Source organism: Emydura macquarii, unplaced genomic scaffold (genome assembly GCF_026122565.2).
Source record: "Emydura macquarii macquarii isolate MOO-44397 ecotype Brisbane River unplaced genomic scaffold, CSIRO-AGI_Emac_v2 contig_1230, whole genome shotgun sequence".
Classification (NCBI taxonomy): domain Eukaryota; kingdom Metazoa; phylum Chordata; order Testudines; family Chelidae; genus Emydura; species Emydura macquarii.
The window spans coordinates 5,631,337-5,645,550 of NW_027131367.1; the positions used below are offsets into that span (position 1 = coordinate 5,631,337).

Here is a 14,214-nt window from a genome sequence, read left to right on the forward strand (position 1 = left end):
GCTGCGGATGCTGATGCTGCAAGTCGCCGGGCTCCTCTCGCGCGCGCCCGCCCGCCCGCCGGGGAGACCCGAGACCAGCGCGAGGAAGCGCTCCCAGGGTTTCCTCTCCCACGGGGGGGGGAGGAAGGGGGAGCAGCCCCCGCTCGCGGGGAAAAGGAGACACGCACGGTGCACACCTAGCACGCACGGGGTGTGGGTGTGCACCTTGCACGGGGTGTGGGTGTGCACCTTGCACGGGGTGTGCACTTCGCACGGGATGTGCACCTAGCACCCCCGCCCGGCCGCCAGCCCTTTGCAACACACACCGTGGGTGCAGCTCCCCCGCCACTTACCCTGTGCAAGGCTGAACCGGGGCTGCGGCATCTTCTCTTTCCCCCCAGTTACAGCCAGTCTCCCCCACACAGCACACACACTCCCTCCCTCCCCCCCCCCCCCCGGGCCGCACAGACCCCAGCAGTTCTGCGAGCGGCCCGCTCCTCTCTGACCCCGCTTCTCTCCCGGCTGCAGGCTGGGGGTGTGTGTGATTGTGTGTCTTGCAGCGCGCGCCTGTGCTTGTCCCTGCCCCGGGGCACGGCGCGGCAATGCAGGTTTCTGTCTGGGTCCCGCGTGGGGCACAGGGCAGGTTCGGGCCCTGCTCCCTGGAGCAGCACCTAGGACCCCCCATGGAGGGATGCTGCTGGTGGAGCCCGGCAGGTACCGGCCCAGCAGCCCCGCTCGGAGTGCAGGGCAATGCGCCCGGCTCTCCCCCCCCCCCCAGTCCGACCAGCGGGTCCCATCTCGAAATATAATGGCCCCCGCTGCTGTTCCAAGGAGCGGAGAACGCCGCAGCCCCTCGCCCGGCGGCGCTGGGTCGGGAGTTGAAGGAGGCCGGCGGATTGGCGGGCCTGGCCAACACCAAAGCCGGTGCGCGGGGCTGCACATGTACATCAGCCCCAGGTGCGCCCCTTCCCTTGTTGGGCTGTTACCTGCGGCGACCATGCACCGGGGGGGGGGGGACCAGAGCAGCCTCCCCTGGCTGCCCGTTCTGGGGGTGCCTCAACGGGCGGGGGCGGGTGGGGGGAAGGGTCTGCCCTTCCCGAGTGGGGAGAGAGCACCCCACCCCCACCAGGACCTGAATTGCACACTCAGGGTGTCCTGCCCCAGGCACGCACAGGACTGGGGGGGGCCTGAGCAACCCCCTTCCCCCCCCCAGTGAACTCTGCAAGGTCTGGGTTGCAAATTAAAGACAAGGGGGAATGCAGAGTGACGGGGGGCAGTTCTGGGGCCGTGGGGAGCGATACCCCCGGGCGGGGGGGGACACCCTGGGCTGTGCACAGCGCGCGTGCACGCACGCACGCACACACACACCCTTTAGTTAGGGGCGGCAGAGTCACGGCGTGGGGGGAGGGTCGGCCCCTTGGTGTGGGGTATTTGGGGGGGGGAGGGTCCCCCCGTGTCCCTGGGGTGACAGCAGCGGCTTCAGGGCGATGATGATGATGATGAAAGGCCCACCCCTCCCCCACACTGACTGGGGGGCTGCAGGACCCCCCCCCCCTCCGCAGCGCAGGCGGGGCGGGTAGTCTCGGATGCCGGGTGGGGGGAGGGGAGCGGCGGCGGCTGGTGCCAGCCGGGCCCGGCGCGCACATGGCGCTGCTGAGCTCGGCGCCGCGCGCGCCGGCCGGGTCCGCCCGCCGGCAGAGACCGGCTCGAGCCGGTATATAAGGCTGGGGAGTGACAGTGCGGGACTGGCGGAGGGAGGAGGAAGAGGCTGGGGCCGGCCGCCGCTGCTGCTGCCGCTGCAGCCGGGCAGGGGACGGGCAGGCGGGACCCGCCGCGGGGAGGGGGAGGAGGCAGCCGCAGACCCCCCAGCCCTGCTCGGAGCGGGGCCGGCGCCTCTCCCGGCCCCTTCTCCAGCCCGCGGTGCCCGGCTGCCCTCCTCCGCCGCTCCCGGCCGGGGAGGGGGGAGTCCTGCCCCGCCTGCCCCCTTCTCCCTCGCCATGCGGCTGCCCCGCTCCTGAGCCAGCCCCGCGCTCCGTTCCGCTCCGCTCCGCTCCCCCCCAGCAGCAGCCGCAGCCGCCCCGCCGGTAAGTGACCCCTGTTTTATGCTGCGAAGTTTTGTTGCTGCCCGCGCCTCCTTCCCCGGGCGCTGCGAGCAGCCGCGGCGGTGGCCCCCGGGGCGCCTGCCTGGCCGGGATCCCCGCCGCCCTAGCTCGGGAAAGCCAGGCAGAGACTCTGCCCCCTCCTCCCCCTGCAGCGCCTGGGAAGCAGGAGGGATTTCCCCAGCCACCGAGCTCACTTCTGCCGGGATGCTCGGTGATCTCCAGATCTTGTGGGTGGCTGGGGGGTTTTTTGGGTTGTTTTTTTATTTTATCTTTTTTTTTTTGCACCACTCAATGCTTTTCTTTGAGTCGCTCTGACTATTTCCTGCCCTTACGGATGACCTCTGTCGCGCCCCAGGTCCCCACCACAGCCTGGCTTCCTGGGGTGCGGGGAGGGATCCAGGCGCTTTAAAACCAAGCCTGGAGCCAAGATTTGGGTGCTCGTGGTCCGCTTTCTCGGCGGAGGCACGGTCCCCAGTGCTGCATCCGCAGCCATCCTGTTCCTGATCCAGCAAAGTCCATCCATAAAGCTAAGCACGTGCTTAACTCCAGTCTCGCTCACCAAAGCATTTAAGCGTCTTTTCAAGTTCCAGTCTCCCTGAAATCACTGGGACATCGTCAGCAGGTGCGGAAAGGCTGAATGGACTGGAGCGCCTCACCCCACGCTTTGTGGAATCAGGGCAATGAGAACGAACTACCTCGGAGACAGGTCCTCCGTGCATTTGGAGAGCGGGTGAAGTGGCCTTGAGATCTCTCTGCTCTCCACTTCACAGGGCAGGGTTTGGCATCCTTTGAGAGGCCACAATATTGGTCAAATCTGCCCGGTGGATCTGAGCCTTCCACCGAAGGGGGGAGAGCGGGATGCCAGCGCTCTGCTCTGCCCATCGTGTGGCTCTGAGCCTCGCTTCTGCCAGGTGGCTATACAACAGAAGTTTGCCTCAAGGAATTCTGGTTCGCTTGCATTTCCTCTTCCAAATCCCCCTTTTGTAAGAGGTTTTAGGATGCTGCTGTTACTTGACACAGTGTCAGCTGAGAACAAGTATCTTCAATCCAGTTTTCTCTGGCTGGATTTAAATAATGAGTGGAAGGAGTATGGCGGTATGATCGGAATAGTCTAGTCAGTAACTTTTTACAATGCCTTTAAAAATATATCAGTGTTCCTTCAACACCATCCGTGTGAAAGACGCTTTCCACAAGAGATTAGCTGTAGCACCTCTGAAATATGTGATCTCTAAGAGTCCCCAATTGCGAACTATGCTGGCCATTGTCTATCTTCTTTTCTTTTCAGAAATCAAATAGCGCATTAGGGTCACTACTGGAAACAAATAATTATTAATTGCCATTTCTAGCTAGCTGTACGGAATTTGTCCTTTGTGTGTACAGTCAATAGCTGAGTTACAGCGTGAATGGATTTGACCCTTTGTGCTTAACCAAAGAAGACAGGTCATTTTCTTTAAGTTGCCAAGTCTTTCAGCACAAACATGCCCTACTGCAGTCTCTTCCGCCAAGTAGGAAAAGCTGCCGTTTGTGTAGACTTGTCTCCTAGCCCAGGTTTACTGTTCAGCTTCCAGAAGGAAGTGTTATCCCTATGGGACTAGTTTCAAGGGGCAAAACTGTAAATTCTTAAGTATAGTTTAAAAAAAACTAATCTTGTAAATTGGTTATTGTCCTGAATCAAATGCCTTGCAGCAGCTTTATCCATTCTCCATAAGGAACCTTGAAATGCATTTTAATATACCTAAGTGCATGTCCTGAATGAGTATTGACATGACTGGAACAGCTTTTAATGAATAGGCCCACACTCTAGCAAAGGGTATGCAATACATACAGATCTCTGTTACACTTAAAGGTTGTGTCAGCCTTTCTGTTTGAAATTCATCCTTGAACTCTACACTTAAGCTGACACTAGCATACAAGAGCTAGCAGGCACCTTTGGGTTTTACCCAAATCAATCTTTTATGATGTTTTGAAGCAACTCAGGTAGAAAATGGGTTAAGGAAAACATTGTGTAACGATTTTGGGGGTGGAAACAGAAGAGCAGGCATAAAGGAACTGGCTGGGAAAAATTCAAAGTTGGAGTTTTGCATTGCTGTAGCACCTAGAGGTGAGGGTCTCATTGTTCTGAGCACTGTACAGTAAGAGGTACATAGTAATAAATAGCCCACACCCTAAACAACTTAGTCTGTCTGGTCTATACTTAAATTGTAGACTGATATAGCTGTATCACTCCTAACCCCTAGTGTAGATGCAGCTAAGTTGACAGACGAATGCTTCCATCAACCTAGCTACCAATGGGGAGGAGGCATTCCTACAGTGATGGAAAAACCCCTTCCATCGCTGTAGTGTGCATCTCTGCTATGGGGTTACAGTGGCATAGCTACGGTGCTGTAGCCTCCCTAGTGTAGACAAGCCCTAAATAGAAAGGACTGAGAAAGGGTGGGAGGGGAAACAGGTACCAAGAGGCGACTTGCCCAGGGTCACACAGCAGGGGGTGTCAGAGCTAGAAATGGAGCCCATCCCCTAGTACTGATCATGCTCTCGCACTTCTCTGCCCCTTCTACTCAGACACACATGCCATAGCCCTCCTCCGCTAGTGGGATGATTGTTATGACACAGGGCCTTGGTTTTCGGTGGGAGCTCCAGAAAGAGAAATGACCCTTTTGCACTTGGGTATGTTGAAGGCTTTCAAAAACGAAATGGAGTTTTGACCTCTGTTTAGCTGGCAAGAGGGACTGCATGACGCGTGTTGGTGCTCTCTCAGCCACTCCAGGGCCAGTTTTTAGAACACACTACTGACTGATGGCTGGAGACCGCTTTGGAGGCTAAGATAAATCCTGGGTCATGAGAGTTCGGGGGGTCTTTTTCTGTTGATTTGTTTTATTAACCATAGTATGGCTGGGCTTTTTAAAGCTGATGGGCCACATTCATCCCTGGCGAAAGTCCACTAACATCAGGATGATTTTGGCCTAGTTTAATATCCCCTATGGTATAAAAAACCTCCAGAAAACCATGCAGTGTTAATAGGACTTATTTTACATACATATGCCATCCTAGCCTGCAGAAGGGATGAGTGAGGAGTGTGAAGCCACCAGCTGCACGATTGGGTGTTTCACTGAGCACCAATCAGCAATCTCTGGCATGTCATGATTTGAGACCTGTGGTAAGGGGACAGGTGTGCTTTTCCTTTGTAACGTGCTCTGTGCCCTTCTTTACTGTTGCTATGAACGTTCAGCCCATCATGCTGAAGCAATCTGGTCTTTAACTTCCTCAGCATCAAACAAACTGATCCTAACAAATCCTTCTTACCAGGGAAAAAACTTCAGAAGGAGACAAATGTTTCCTCACCCCAAGAACCACGAGGGGGCTGCACCCACCTCCAAATTCATCTTGATTGAGAGGAGAGGGATTGAGGGAGAGGTGAAGGGAACACCATTTTTTTCTGACTATCCTGAAGAGGTCACTTTGAGTCAAGCCACTCCACTCTCTGTTTGAATTCTGGCAGCCATTGAGAGTGCTCAGGGAAGCATTTCATGGCTTTAAAGAGTCACGGTGGGGGGAAGGGGGGAGGAAATAGCCTCATCTGATGTACATAACTCTGTAATTTACACCAACTCTGTAGAAACCATGTGGAGCTGTGTTGGGGCTTTGGTCTGAGACAGCAGAGAGGTCCTCAAGGAAGTGCAGGATGGAAGTCTTAGCCTCCCCCCACTACTTTTACTGTGTTAAAGGTTAGCAAAACGTGATTGTTGGGGTGTTGTTCTGAAGTCTGTGTCATTTCACGAGCCCTCTGGGCTCTGCTGTGGATTTTTCCATGAATTGCTTCCCTTCTGCATTTAACTCAGATGACTGCTTTTAATCACTGGTTTTGCTGATTGGGACAGCTTGTCCTGATGCTGAGTGATGAGTTTCTGGTTCTTGATTCAAAGGGCCCACTGATAAACCACTCCCTATTTAATCATAGGAAAGAAACTTCTGCCTGAGTCCCCTGTGTTTAATCTCACAGCAGCAGAAAGAGAGAGAGAGTGACTCTTCACACCAGTATTTTATGTGATGTTACAATTATTAGTCCACATGCAGACTTTGTAACAAAAATGAATTTAAAAAGATGTCTTATTTTTCCCTCTATTCCAGATTAAGAATGACTGTTGAAGCTACAAAAATGTTGTGCACCACTCCAAATGTTTATACTAAAGTGCCTGATGGAGGATGGGGTTGGACTGTTGCTTTTGCTTTCTTTGTTGTGGAAGCGCTTACATATGGTATTATAAAATCATTTGGAGTCTTCTTTAATGATTTGATGGAAAGCTTCGATGAAACCAACAGCAGGATATCGTGGATAATTTCAATATGTGTGTTTGTACTAACTTTTACAGGTAAGTGCACAGTAATCTTGTTTGAACTGAAAAGTATTAAGTGTCTGTCACTCATGCACTCATACATATCGGGATTTACACGCATTCACATACACACTTAGTATATACATTCCCCCTTCTCTGAGCAGGTGTCATTCAACATCCCCAACTCTACTCATCAGTTCCCTTTCTTAGCCTCTGCTGCTTCCAAAACTCACTTCTCATGCTCATTCCTAACCACCACAGATAGGGCCTGGGATGCACTAGGAAAACTGGGCTCTAGACATGGCACTGTGTCTGACTTCTTGTGTGAGCTTGGACAGTCACTGAACTTCTCTGCACCTCAGTTTCCACATGTTTAAAGGGGGGAGGGGGATGGATAATAAGCACCAAACCTTTGCACCAACCTTTGTAAGGTGATCTGAGATGCATAGCTGATAAGTGCTATAAAAGCACTAAGGGTGACATCATGGCCCCATTGGAGTGTGAGTTTTGACTTTAATGGGGCCAAGATTTCACCCACAGTATTTATTTTAGGCTCCAAGATTGCTCCCTGGGTATAAAAGGCTTGGAGGACAGATGTATAGAGTGGCAAGGGTGTAGGAGCAGACTGGCATGGAGCAAAGAACGTGTAAGACTGACTAGAGAGATAGCAGAAGGGGGAAATGTGGAGAAAGATTAGAGACTACAGGAGAAGGAAGAACAAAAGATAAGGCAGAATATGAAAGTGTTACAAATTACTGTCATGCTTCATGCACTTTTGTCCCCCCATGCAGCTCCCTTGTCTACAGTCCTGAGTAATCGTTTTGGTCATCGTCTCGTGGTCATGGTTGGAGGTGTATTGATCAGTACTGGAATGGTCACAGCCTCCTTTGCACGCACAGTTGTCGAGATGTATATCACAATTGGCCTAGTCTCTGGTGAGTTACTTCCACACCTCAGACACTCCATCTACGGGTGACGTTTCCAGCAAACACAATTTAGTGAACGAGGACTCCCTTATCCTAAACTGGCTTTTTTTTTTTTTTTTTTTTTTTTAAATTACGCATCGTGCTCCTAATCCTGCTTTCTTGCTGTTCACTTTATCATCTTTTGCCTGATCAAGGTCTCAATTTTTTCAGGCTACCACCTACACTTTGAACCACCTCACCTTTCTCATTCACCAAACGCTCTCTCCCCCTCATATTTCTCTGTAAAACACATTCTTTCACAAAGACTTCCTGTGTCAACCACTTCAAAACTGATTTCTTTAACTCTCCCACAGAACTCTTGCCCTGTTTTGTTTTCTTGGGAGGGGTCCCAAGGGCAGGGGGGAATATTGCATTTTAAGATCTCATGGGCAGAGGCCACATCGATGTCTGTCTATATTTTCCAAACTCTGTGTACACTTTATATAGATTTTTGTGTGTATAAAAGCCACCACTTCGCTTTACAAAGAGGATATTTGACTTGTGTATATATTGTGTGTCTCTTCTGGAAGATTTCTGAATATTATGTCAGTCACTTGCCTTGCTGTGAAGAGTCTATTCCAAACTCTTCTGAAATTATTTCCCTTTCCAGAGAGGAAGGATGATCTTGTGGTTAGTCACTGAACTGGGACTCTGGAGAGCTGTTTGATTTCCTGCCTCTGCCTCATGCGTCCTGTGTGACCTTAGCCAAATCACCTGGGGCTTGATCCTGAAAATTATCAAATGCTCCCATAGACACTGACCACTGTCAATTCCCTGTGACTTCAGCAGAAGCTGAAGGTGCTCAGCACCTTGCTAGGATTGAGCCCTTTAATTGCTCTGTAGCTCAGTTCTCCATCTGTCAGTTGGAGATAAGGGTATTTGCCAACATGGCATGGGTGTGATAAATCCATTGTCCATGAAGTGCTCCGACACTAGGGCGATAAGCCAGAGACCTAAACATATAACTAAATAAATGATACTTTTTTCAAACTGGAAATTCCCAGTTAATTGGGAGCAGGAAGCAGGATCTAGTGAGTCTTGGCCACGCTAGGTCATTCTCTTTTTCCCTAGGGTGAAGTACTTGGTTGGCAGAACTGATACCATAATCTCACCCCAGAAAGCTGGTTTACGTAGTCTTACATTAGTGTCTCGCTTCCTTCCTCATTGTCATGGCAATTTTTGTCATTTATTCACAGGCTTGGGATACTGTCTGTCTTTCCTCCCAACTGTCACCATTTTGTCACAGTATTTTGACAAAAGACGTTCACTGGTCACTGCAGTGGCATCGACAGGAGAATGTTTTGCCGTCTTCTCTTTTGCACCAGGTACAGAGACCAAAATATTGTAAATCACAAGTGTACAAAAAGCAATACGTTTCTGCGATGAGAACCTGAGGCTTACATAAGCTGATGCCTTTAATTACAACTATGCTGATTTTCATGGACGCTTGTAGTTATTGGGCCACTGTTATCCTTACTAGGGCAAAACTCCTTTTGAAGATGTTGCCTGAGTAAAGATGTCAAGCTTACTCCCAGTAATGCTTTTGGATAAGCATCTTAAATGCCTGTGTGCTGCAGTGTTAAGTTTACACTCTAGATATTCTGGACACAAGACAATGACATGTCTTTTAACAGCTTTCACTGAAATTGGGGGTGGTGCGCCCCCTGCCACCTCTCTTCTCTTCCTGAGAACGCAGAAGAAAACTCCCAGGGGAACCCAGCTCCTGCATGGTGTTATGGTATAAGGATACAACCTGGCCCTCTGTTGTTGCTGGCAAGAAAAAAATCAGTGTCAGGGAGAGGCTTGGCTTTTTATTCTCAGTCTCCGCTGACTGAACAGGGTAAACTACATGGATACACAATCTGGTGGGTTCCCTGTACATGCTACAAATAAGGTAGGATAGTTGCCACAGCAACTTTATAGCATGTGCTGTAACATCTAATACTGCACTTTCTGGAAACCAACTCTATCACCTTTGCTTCCCCTTATTTAGCTACTCTGAAATGTGCCAGTAGAAGAAACATGCCATTTCTCTACTGACCAGATAAGTCTGGTGTGATGGTCTGCCTTCAATTAATAAAATACTAACTGTCAGTTAAAGAAACCCTTCTAATGAAAGGGTACATATGTAAGCAGCAGCACACAGTTTGAAAGAGGAAAAAACTTCCCCCAACTAGCTGGCTTCAGAATGGGGAGTCAGGAAGGAAAGGAAACTTTAAAACTCAGTTCACACACTCACTGAAAATATTACCTACTTACTCCCTGCTGGTCAAAGTGCCTGCCAGCCTACACCAGCAAAGAACTGTCTGAAAAGATTGTTTGCCTGAGAAGACAAGGGAAATCCTGTGCAGTAATTACTACAAGCCAGACTCTAAATACTAACCTATTAGAGACACTGAACCTAAAACTGGGAATGTGGAATTCTGGTAGGGAGCCATTGACTGGTCTTAGGCAAGTCACGAACGTCTACTTTCAAAGGTGGTCATTCATTTTTAGGTGCTTAATTTGAGATGCCTAGGACCCTATTGACATCAAATGGAGCAGAATTTGGCCCAATAGTGAGTTTTGTTTTTAAATATGTATATTTTAGAGGCTTCCTATTCTAACTTTTTTTAATAATTTCTTCTCTGCTCCCCATTTCCCCAGCTATCACCTGTTTGAAGGAACAGATTGGTTGGAGATACAGTCTCCTGTTAGTTGGTGTGCTACAATTAGGCATTGTCGTCTGTGGATCACTGCTGCGACCTATTATCATCAAACCACAGGAAGTAGAGAAAGTAATGCCAACAGAAGAGCACACAGAGACAAAGTACATGCTTGAAAACGAGCAAACACGCACTTCAATAGAGTCCATTGACTCAGGAGTAGAAGTGACTACCTCACCCAGCAATGTGCCTGGAAACACCAAAACAGAGCTGAAAATTGAAGAACCAAAGGAAACTGTACAGATGCTTGTTGAATCAAGCAACTCCCCTAAAGAACCAAAACTCCAACTACTGGACTTTTCTGTGATGAAAGACTACAGCTTTATTTGTTATGCACTTTTTGGTCTATTTGCTACTCTGGGATTCTTTGCTCCATCGCTCTACATCATTCCTCTCAGCATCAGTCTTGGTATCAATAAAGATTGTTCTGCATACATACTGTCTGCAATGGCAATTGCTGAAGTCTTTGGAAGAATTAGTGCTGGTTGGGTCCTAAACAAGAAGCCTATCCGCAAGATTTACATTGAACTCATATGTGTCATTCTGCTCTCCGTAGCTCTGTTTGCCTTCCCTTTTGCCTATGAATTTTGGGGCTTGATGTTATGTAGCATATTTTTTGGGTTCATGCTTGGAACTGTAGCAGGCACACACATTCCAATGTTAGCTGAAGATGATGTGGCTGGTATTGACAGGATGTCCTCTGCAGCTGGCGTATATGTGTTCATTCAGAGCTTATCTGGGTTGGCTGGACCACCCCTTGCAGGTAACTTTAAAATATATACCTGTGTACCTTTTTGAATATCTGAAATCTGCTGTTAATATTTACGTCTCTTCCTAATAACTCTGTTGCAGGGGGTTAGTGCTGTTACTGTGCTGGAGTCCTGGGTAGGAAGTGGGTGAGAATGTGACAGTACCTTATACCTCTTTGTTACAACCTTTCTGGCTAAATGATGAGCAGAAAGAAGGTTGTAGGAATGAAGTAATGTCTTGCAGATCAGGCATCCTCTAAAGAAGAGCCTCAAGGAAGACAAATACTGCACTGCTATCCTGTTCCAGTTAGAATCCTAAAACTGGCATCTTTTCTGGGTCTTAGTGAAATATACACACTAAAAATGACTCATTTATACAGGGCCTTCTAGCCATACATCCTGCAAAATAAATCAGTCCTACAGTGGCAGGTATCAGTTAAATATGTATTCAGTCGACCCTTGATATTTTAAGGCTTTAAAGGCGTAATGGGTGGGTAGGCACTGGTAATCAGCTATCTTCAAGTTGCAACATCCAACAAATACATTGGCAACTATATGGGGGGGGGGGTTTTTGGTTTTTTGTTTTTTTTTTTAAGGTAATGGGATGGGCAAGAAAACAGTAGATGAGTGTGAGATGTAATTTTTATTTGTAATCGATGTAAAATGTTTCCTCCATAGGTGTGCTAGTGGACAAGACACACAACTACAGATCAGCATTCTACTCCTGTGCTGCTGGCATGGTACTGGGTGCTGTGTTTTTGTCCTTAGTAAGACCATGCAAGACCGTACTGTGTCAAGCTCAGAAGCAGGGCTTAGAAGAAAATGTGTCGGAAGCTTTACAAGACATCCCAGAGGACTTTATTGAAATGGATCTTGGAAAAATAGAAGATTCGGTAAGAAGCTGTGACAGCAGGGCATAAAAAAGCTGTTCATAAATCCCCTACACTCGGTGTTTAAATCTGGGGAAAAACAAGAATTCAGCTCTGTTCTATTTTCTAAAACTATACTTCAAAGGGAATGCAAAATCTTAATGTGAACAAGTTGCCATCAACAACTATTCTTTTGGAAAGATTGCTTTCATTTTTTTTTTTTTTTAAACAGCAATAGTAGGTTCCATATGAGATCTGACCACACATTGCTAGCTACATAAGAATACTCCTGTCCCATATGAAGAGATGTAGTTCACATTCCTGCTTTCCTAATAGGACACCTAACACCCAACAGTTCTACTGATCTTAAGTGGAAAACCTAAGGTTGTACATATGAAAATCAGAAGTGGCCCATTCAACTAAATCTATTAGGTCACTACCTTATTGATTACCTGCAAGCATCTTGAACTGTAAATCTTCAATCAACAGAATAGATAATGCTGAAGAGACTATTTAATAGACATAAGTAATTTGAGTTTTCTATCAGAAGAACATGAACTCTTGTTTCAGATCATTGTAAGAAAGATGACTTGGGGGCAGTGGGTAGGTTAATTAGTTAAAGTATAATTATTGGTAAATTTGGTTTTTAGTTAACTTGAATTTTGTAAATGCTGGGAAGTTGGAGGTTACCACTTATTTTTATGGCCAGTTATTACTGAAGATATTTCACTATAAAGTTTTCTCTACAAACTAGCATCCTAAGAATCGTTTCCTGTTGATGTTCAGATTTACCGTCTAATTTAAACCAGTATTTATTATTTAAGTTATTCTAGGATTGTTAAAGGCGATCAGATGAATAATTTGAATTAGAGAGAAAAAAAATCCAATTTTAGCAGAAAACTTTTTACCTCTGCATCAATCCTTTCAATGCCTCTTGTAAACTTTTTTGTTTTGTTTTTAAATCACAAGTTGTCATGAATATTTCCTGTTTTTACTATCATGATCTTAGACAATGATCTTAAAATAATTCTGTGCTGGATCGTATCTCATATTCAATGTATCTGTTAATAGACTGTGGGTCATATCCTCAGCTGGTGTAAACTGATACAGCTCCACTGAATAGCACCTGCTGAGAATCTGGTCCTGTATGGTTAGCACCTAAACATACCTGCAACTTCCACTTACCACACTGCACATAAAGGAATCTTTGCAGCACTACTGAATTAACATGAATAACGTCACTATACAGCTAATATGAAATAGTAAAGGCACTTGGCCATGACCAGTAACAGTTTACATTATTAGAATACAATCCCTGTGTTCTTAAACTACTGTAAAGCATTAAATAACTGGTCTTCTGCAATGGAAAGAAAGTCGTCCCTGTGGGCACTACCTTGTTGCCATTGAAGTCACTAACTTCAGTGACAGCAGGATTGGGTCCTTATTGTTTCCCGCTTTAGCTTTATTGCCTGTAAAGAAGGGAATTCTAAAAGATGACAAACTGGCTGTTCGCTCACTCTTATTTTGATAGATTCCTTTATTTATTCCATTTTTATGCCACTCAGCAACTCAGGGGGACAAGTAAAACAAGTTTGTTTGGTTCTAAGTATGCAGACAGTTTGACAAACATTTCTCTGTATTTAAGTGGAAGCGGCACTATATATATATTAACCTGCTATGCTAACATGTCTATGTATTTTATCAGCCATAGAAATGTGGGACAATCTGTATAAAACTCCTCTCTTTGGAAAGGTGCTTTTGTTTAAATTGTCTTAGTTAGATGTCCAAAAAGAAATGTATTCCTGCAACAAAGTAGCTAGAGCAATCCATTATTACTGCCTGAGAACTAGTGTTACTATGCTGCAGTTGTCTTTTTATATGCCTTCAGCACTTTATCATGTACAGCAGAACCTCGCTAAATTGCATGAATGACTGGAAGATCCATTGTAGAGTACTAGATTTTGTGAGTACGTGAACAACCACGATACTGCATCACAAAACTTTATTTATTTTTGTAAAGTTTATTTTAATTTATGCTAATACTTATGGCATGTTGGTAAATGTACTGTAGAATATAACTAACATTAATGAAATCTTAATAATGAGACCTCACTATAGCACTTTGCTATTATAAATTGGTTTAGAAGAGGGAGAGTGCGCCAGGTTGTGTGTGTGAGAGAACACTGTTCTGCAGATTAACGAGGTTCTACTGTAACCTTTTTACAAGGATTTTCAATACAGATTCACTAATAATGTGTATATAAATGGATGCACAATAAGTTTATGTACACAGCATAAGCAGGCAAGTGCATGTGTGTTCACGCGTGCATGTGTGTGCACAAAAGACCCAGAAGAAGCAGGCTTTAACGTGTTCAAAATAGGATTTGCTGGTTTGTTCTGTAATGTATTTAGTGAAATCTGGAAGTGATATAAAGAGTTTTGCAATAAAGACTTTTGGGGGGAAAAAAAACACTTTTTGCCCCTTTCTATAAACCCCTTTTATTCCCTGAT

At 46.7% G+C, this 14,214-nt stretch overlaps 2 protein-coding genes across 5 annotated transcripts in view; one reads left to right on the forward strand and one right to left on the reverse strand.

Annotated features, from left to right (window-relative positions):
* The window catches only part of ARSG (arylsulfatase G), a 72,221-nt gene that overhangs the window by 55,482 nt on the left and 2,525 nt on the right, over positions 1-14,214 (reverse strand). The gene's annotated exons all lie outside the window — the stretch shown is intronic.
* Positions 1,739-14,201, forward strand: SLC16A6 (solute carrier family 16 member 6). Of its 3 annotated transcripts, none has more exons than XM_067547316.1 (6): positions 1,739-2,063; positions 6,210-6,451; positions 7,207-7,350; positions 8,577-8,705; positions 10,027-10,848; positions 11,513-14,201. In XM_067547316.1, exons 2-6 carry the CDS (start codon positions 6,217-6,219, stop codon positions 11,752-11,754), a joined length of 1,572 nt encoding a protein of 523 aa, XP_067403417.1. In that variant the 5' UTR covers positions 1,739-2,063; positions 6,210-6,216; the 3' UTR covers positions 11,755-14,201. The 3 variants fall into 3 exon arrangements, with proteins under 3 accessions (XP_067403417.1, XP_067403415.1, XP_067403414.1); XM_067547314.1 differs by lacking the exon at positions 1,739-2,063 and adding an exon at positions 5,107-5,806; XM_067547313.1 differs by lacking the exon at positions 1,739-2,063 and having other exon boundaries at positions 5,838-6,451.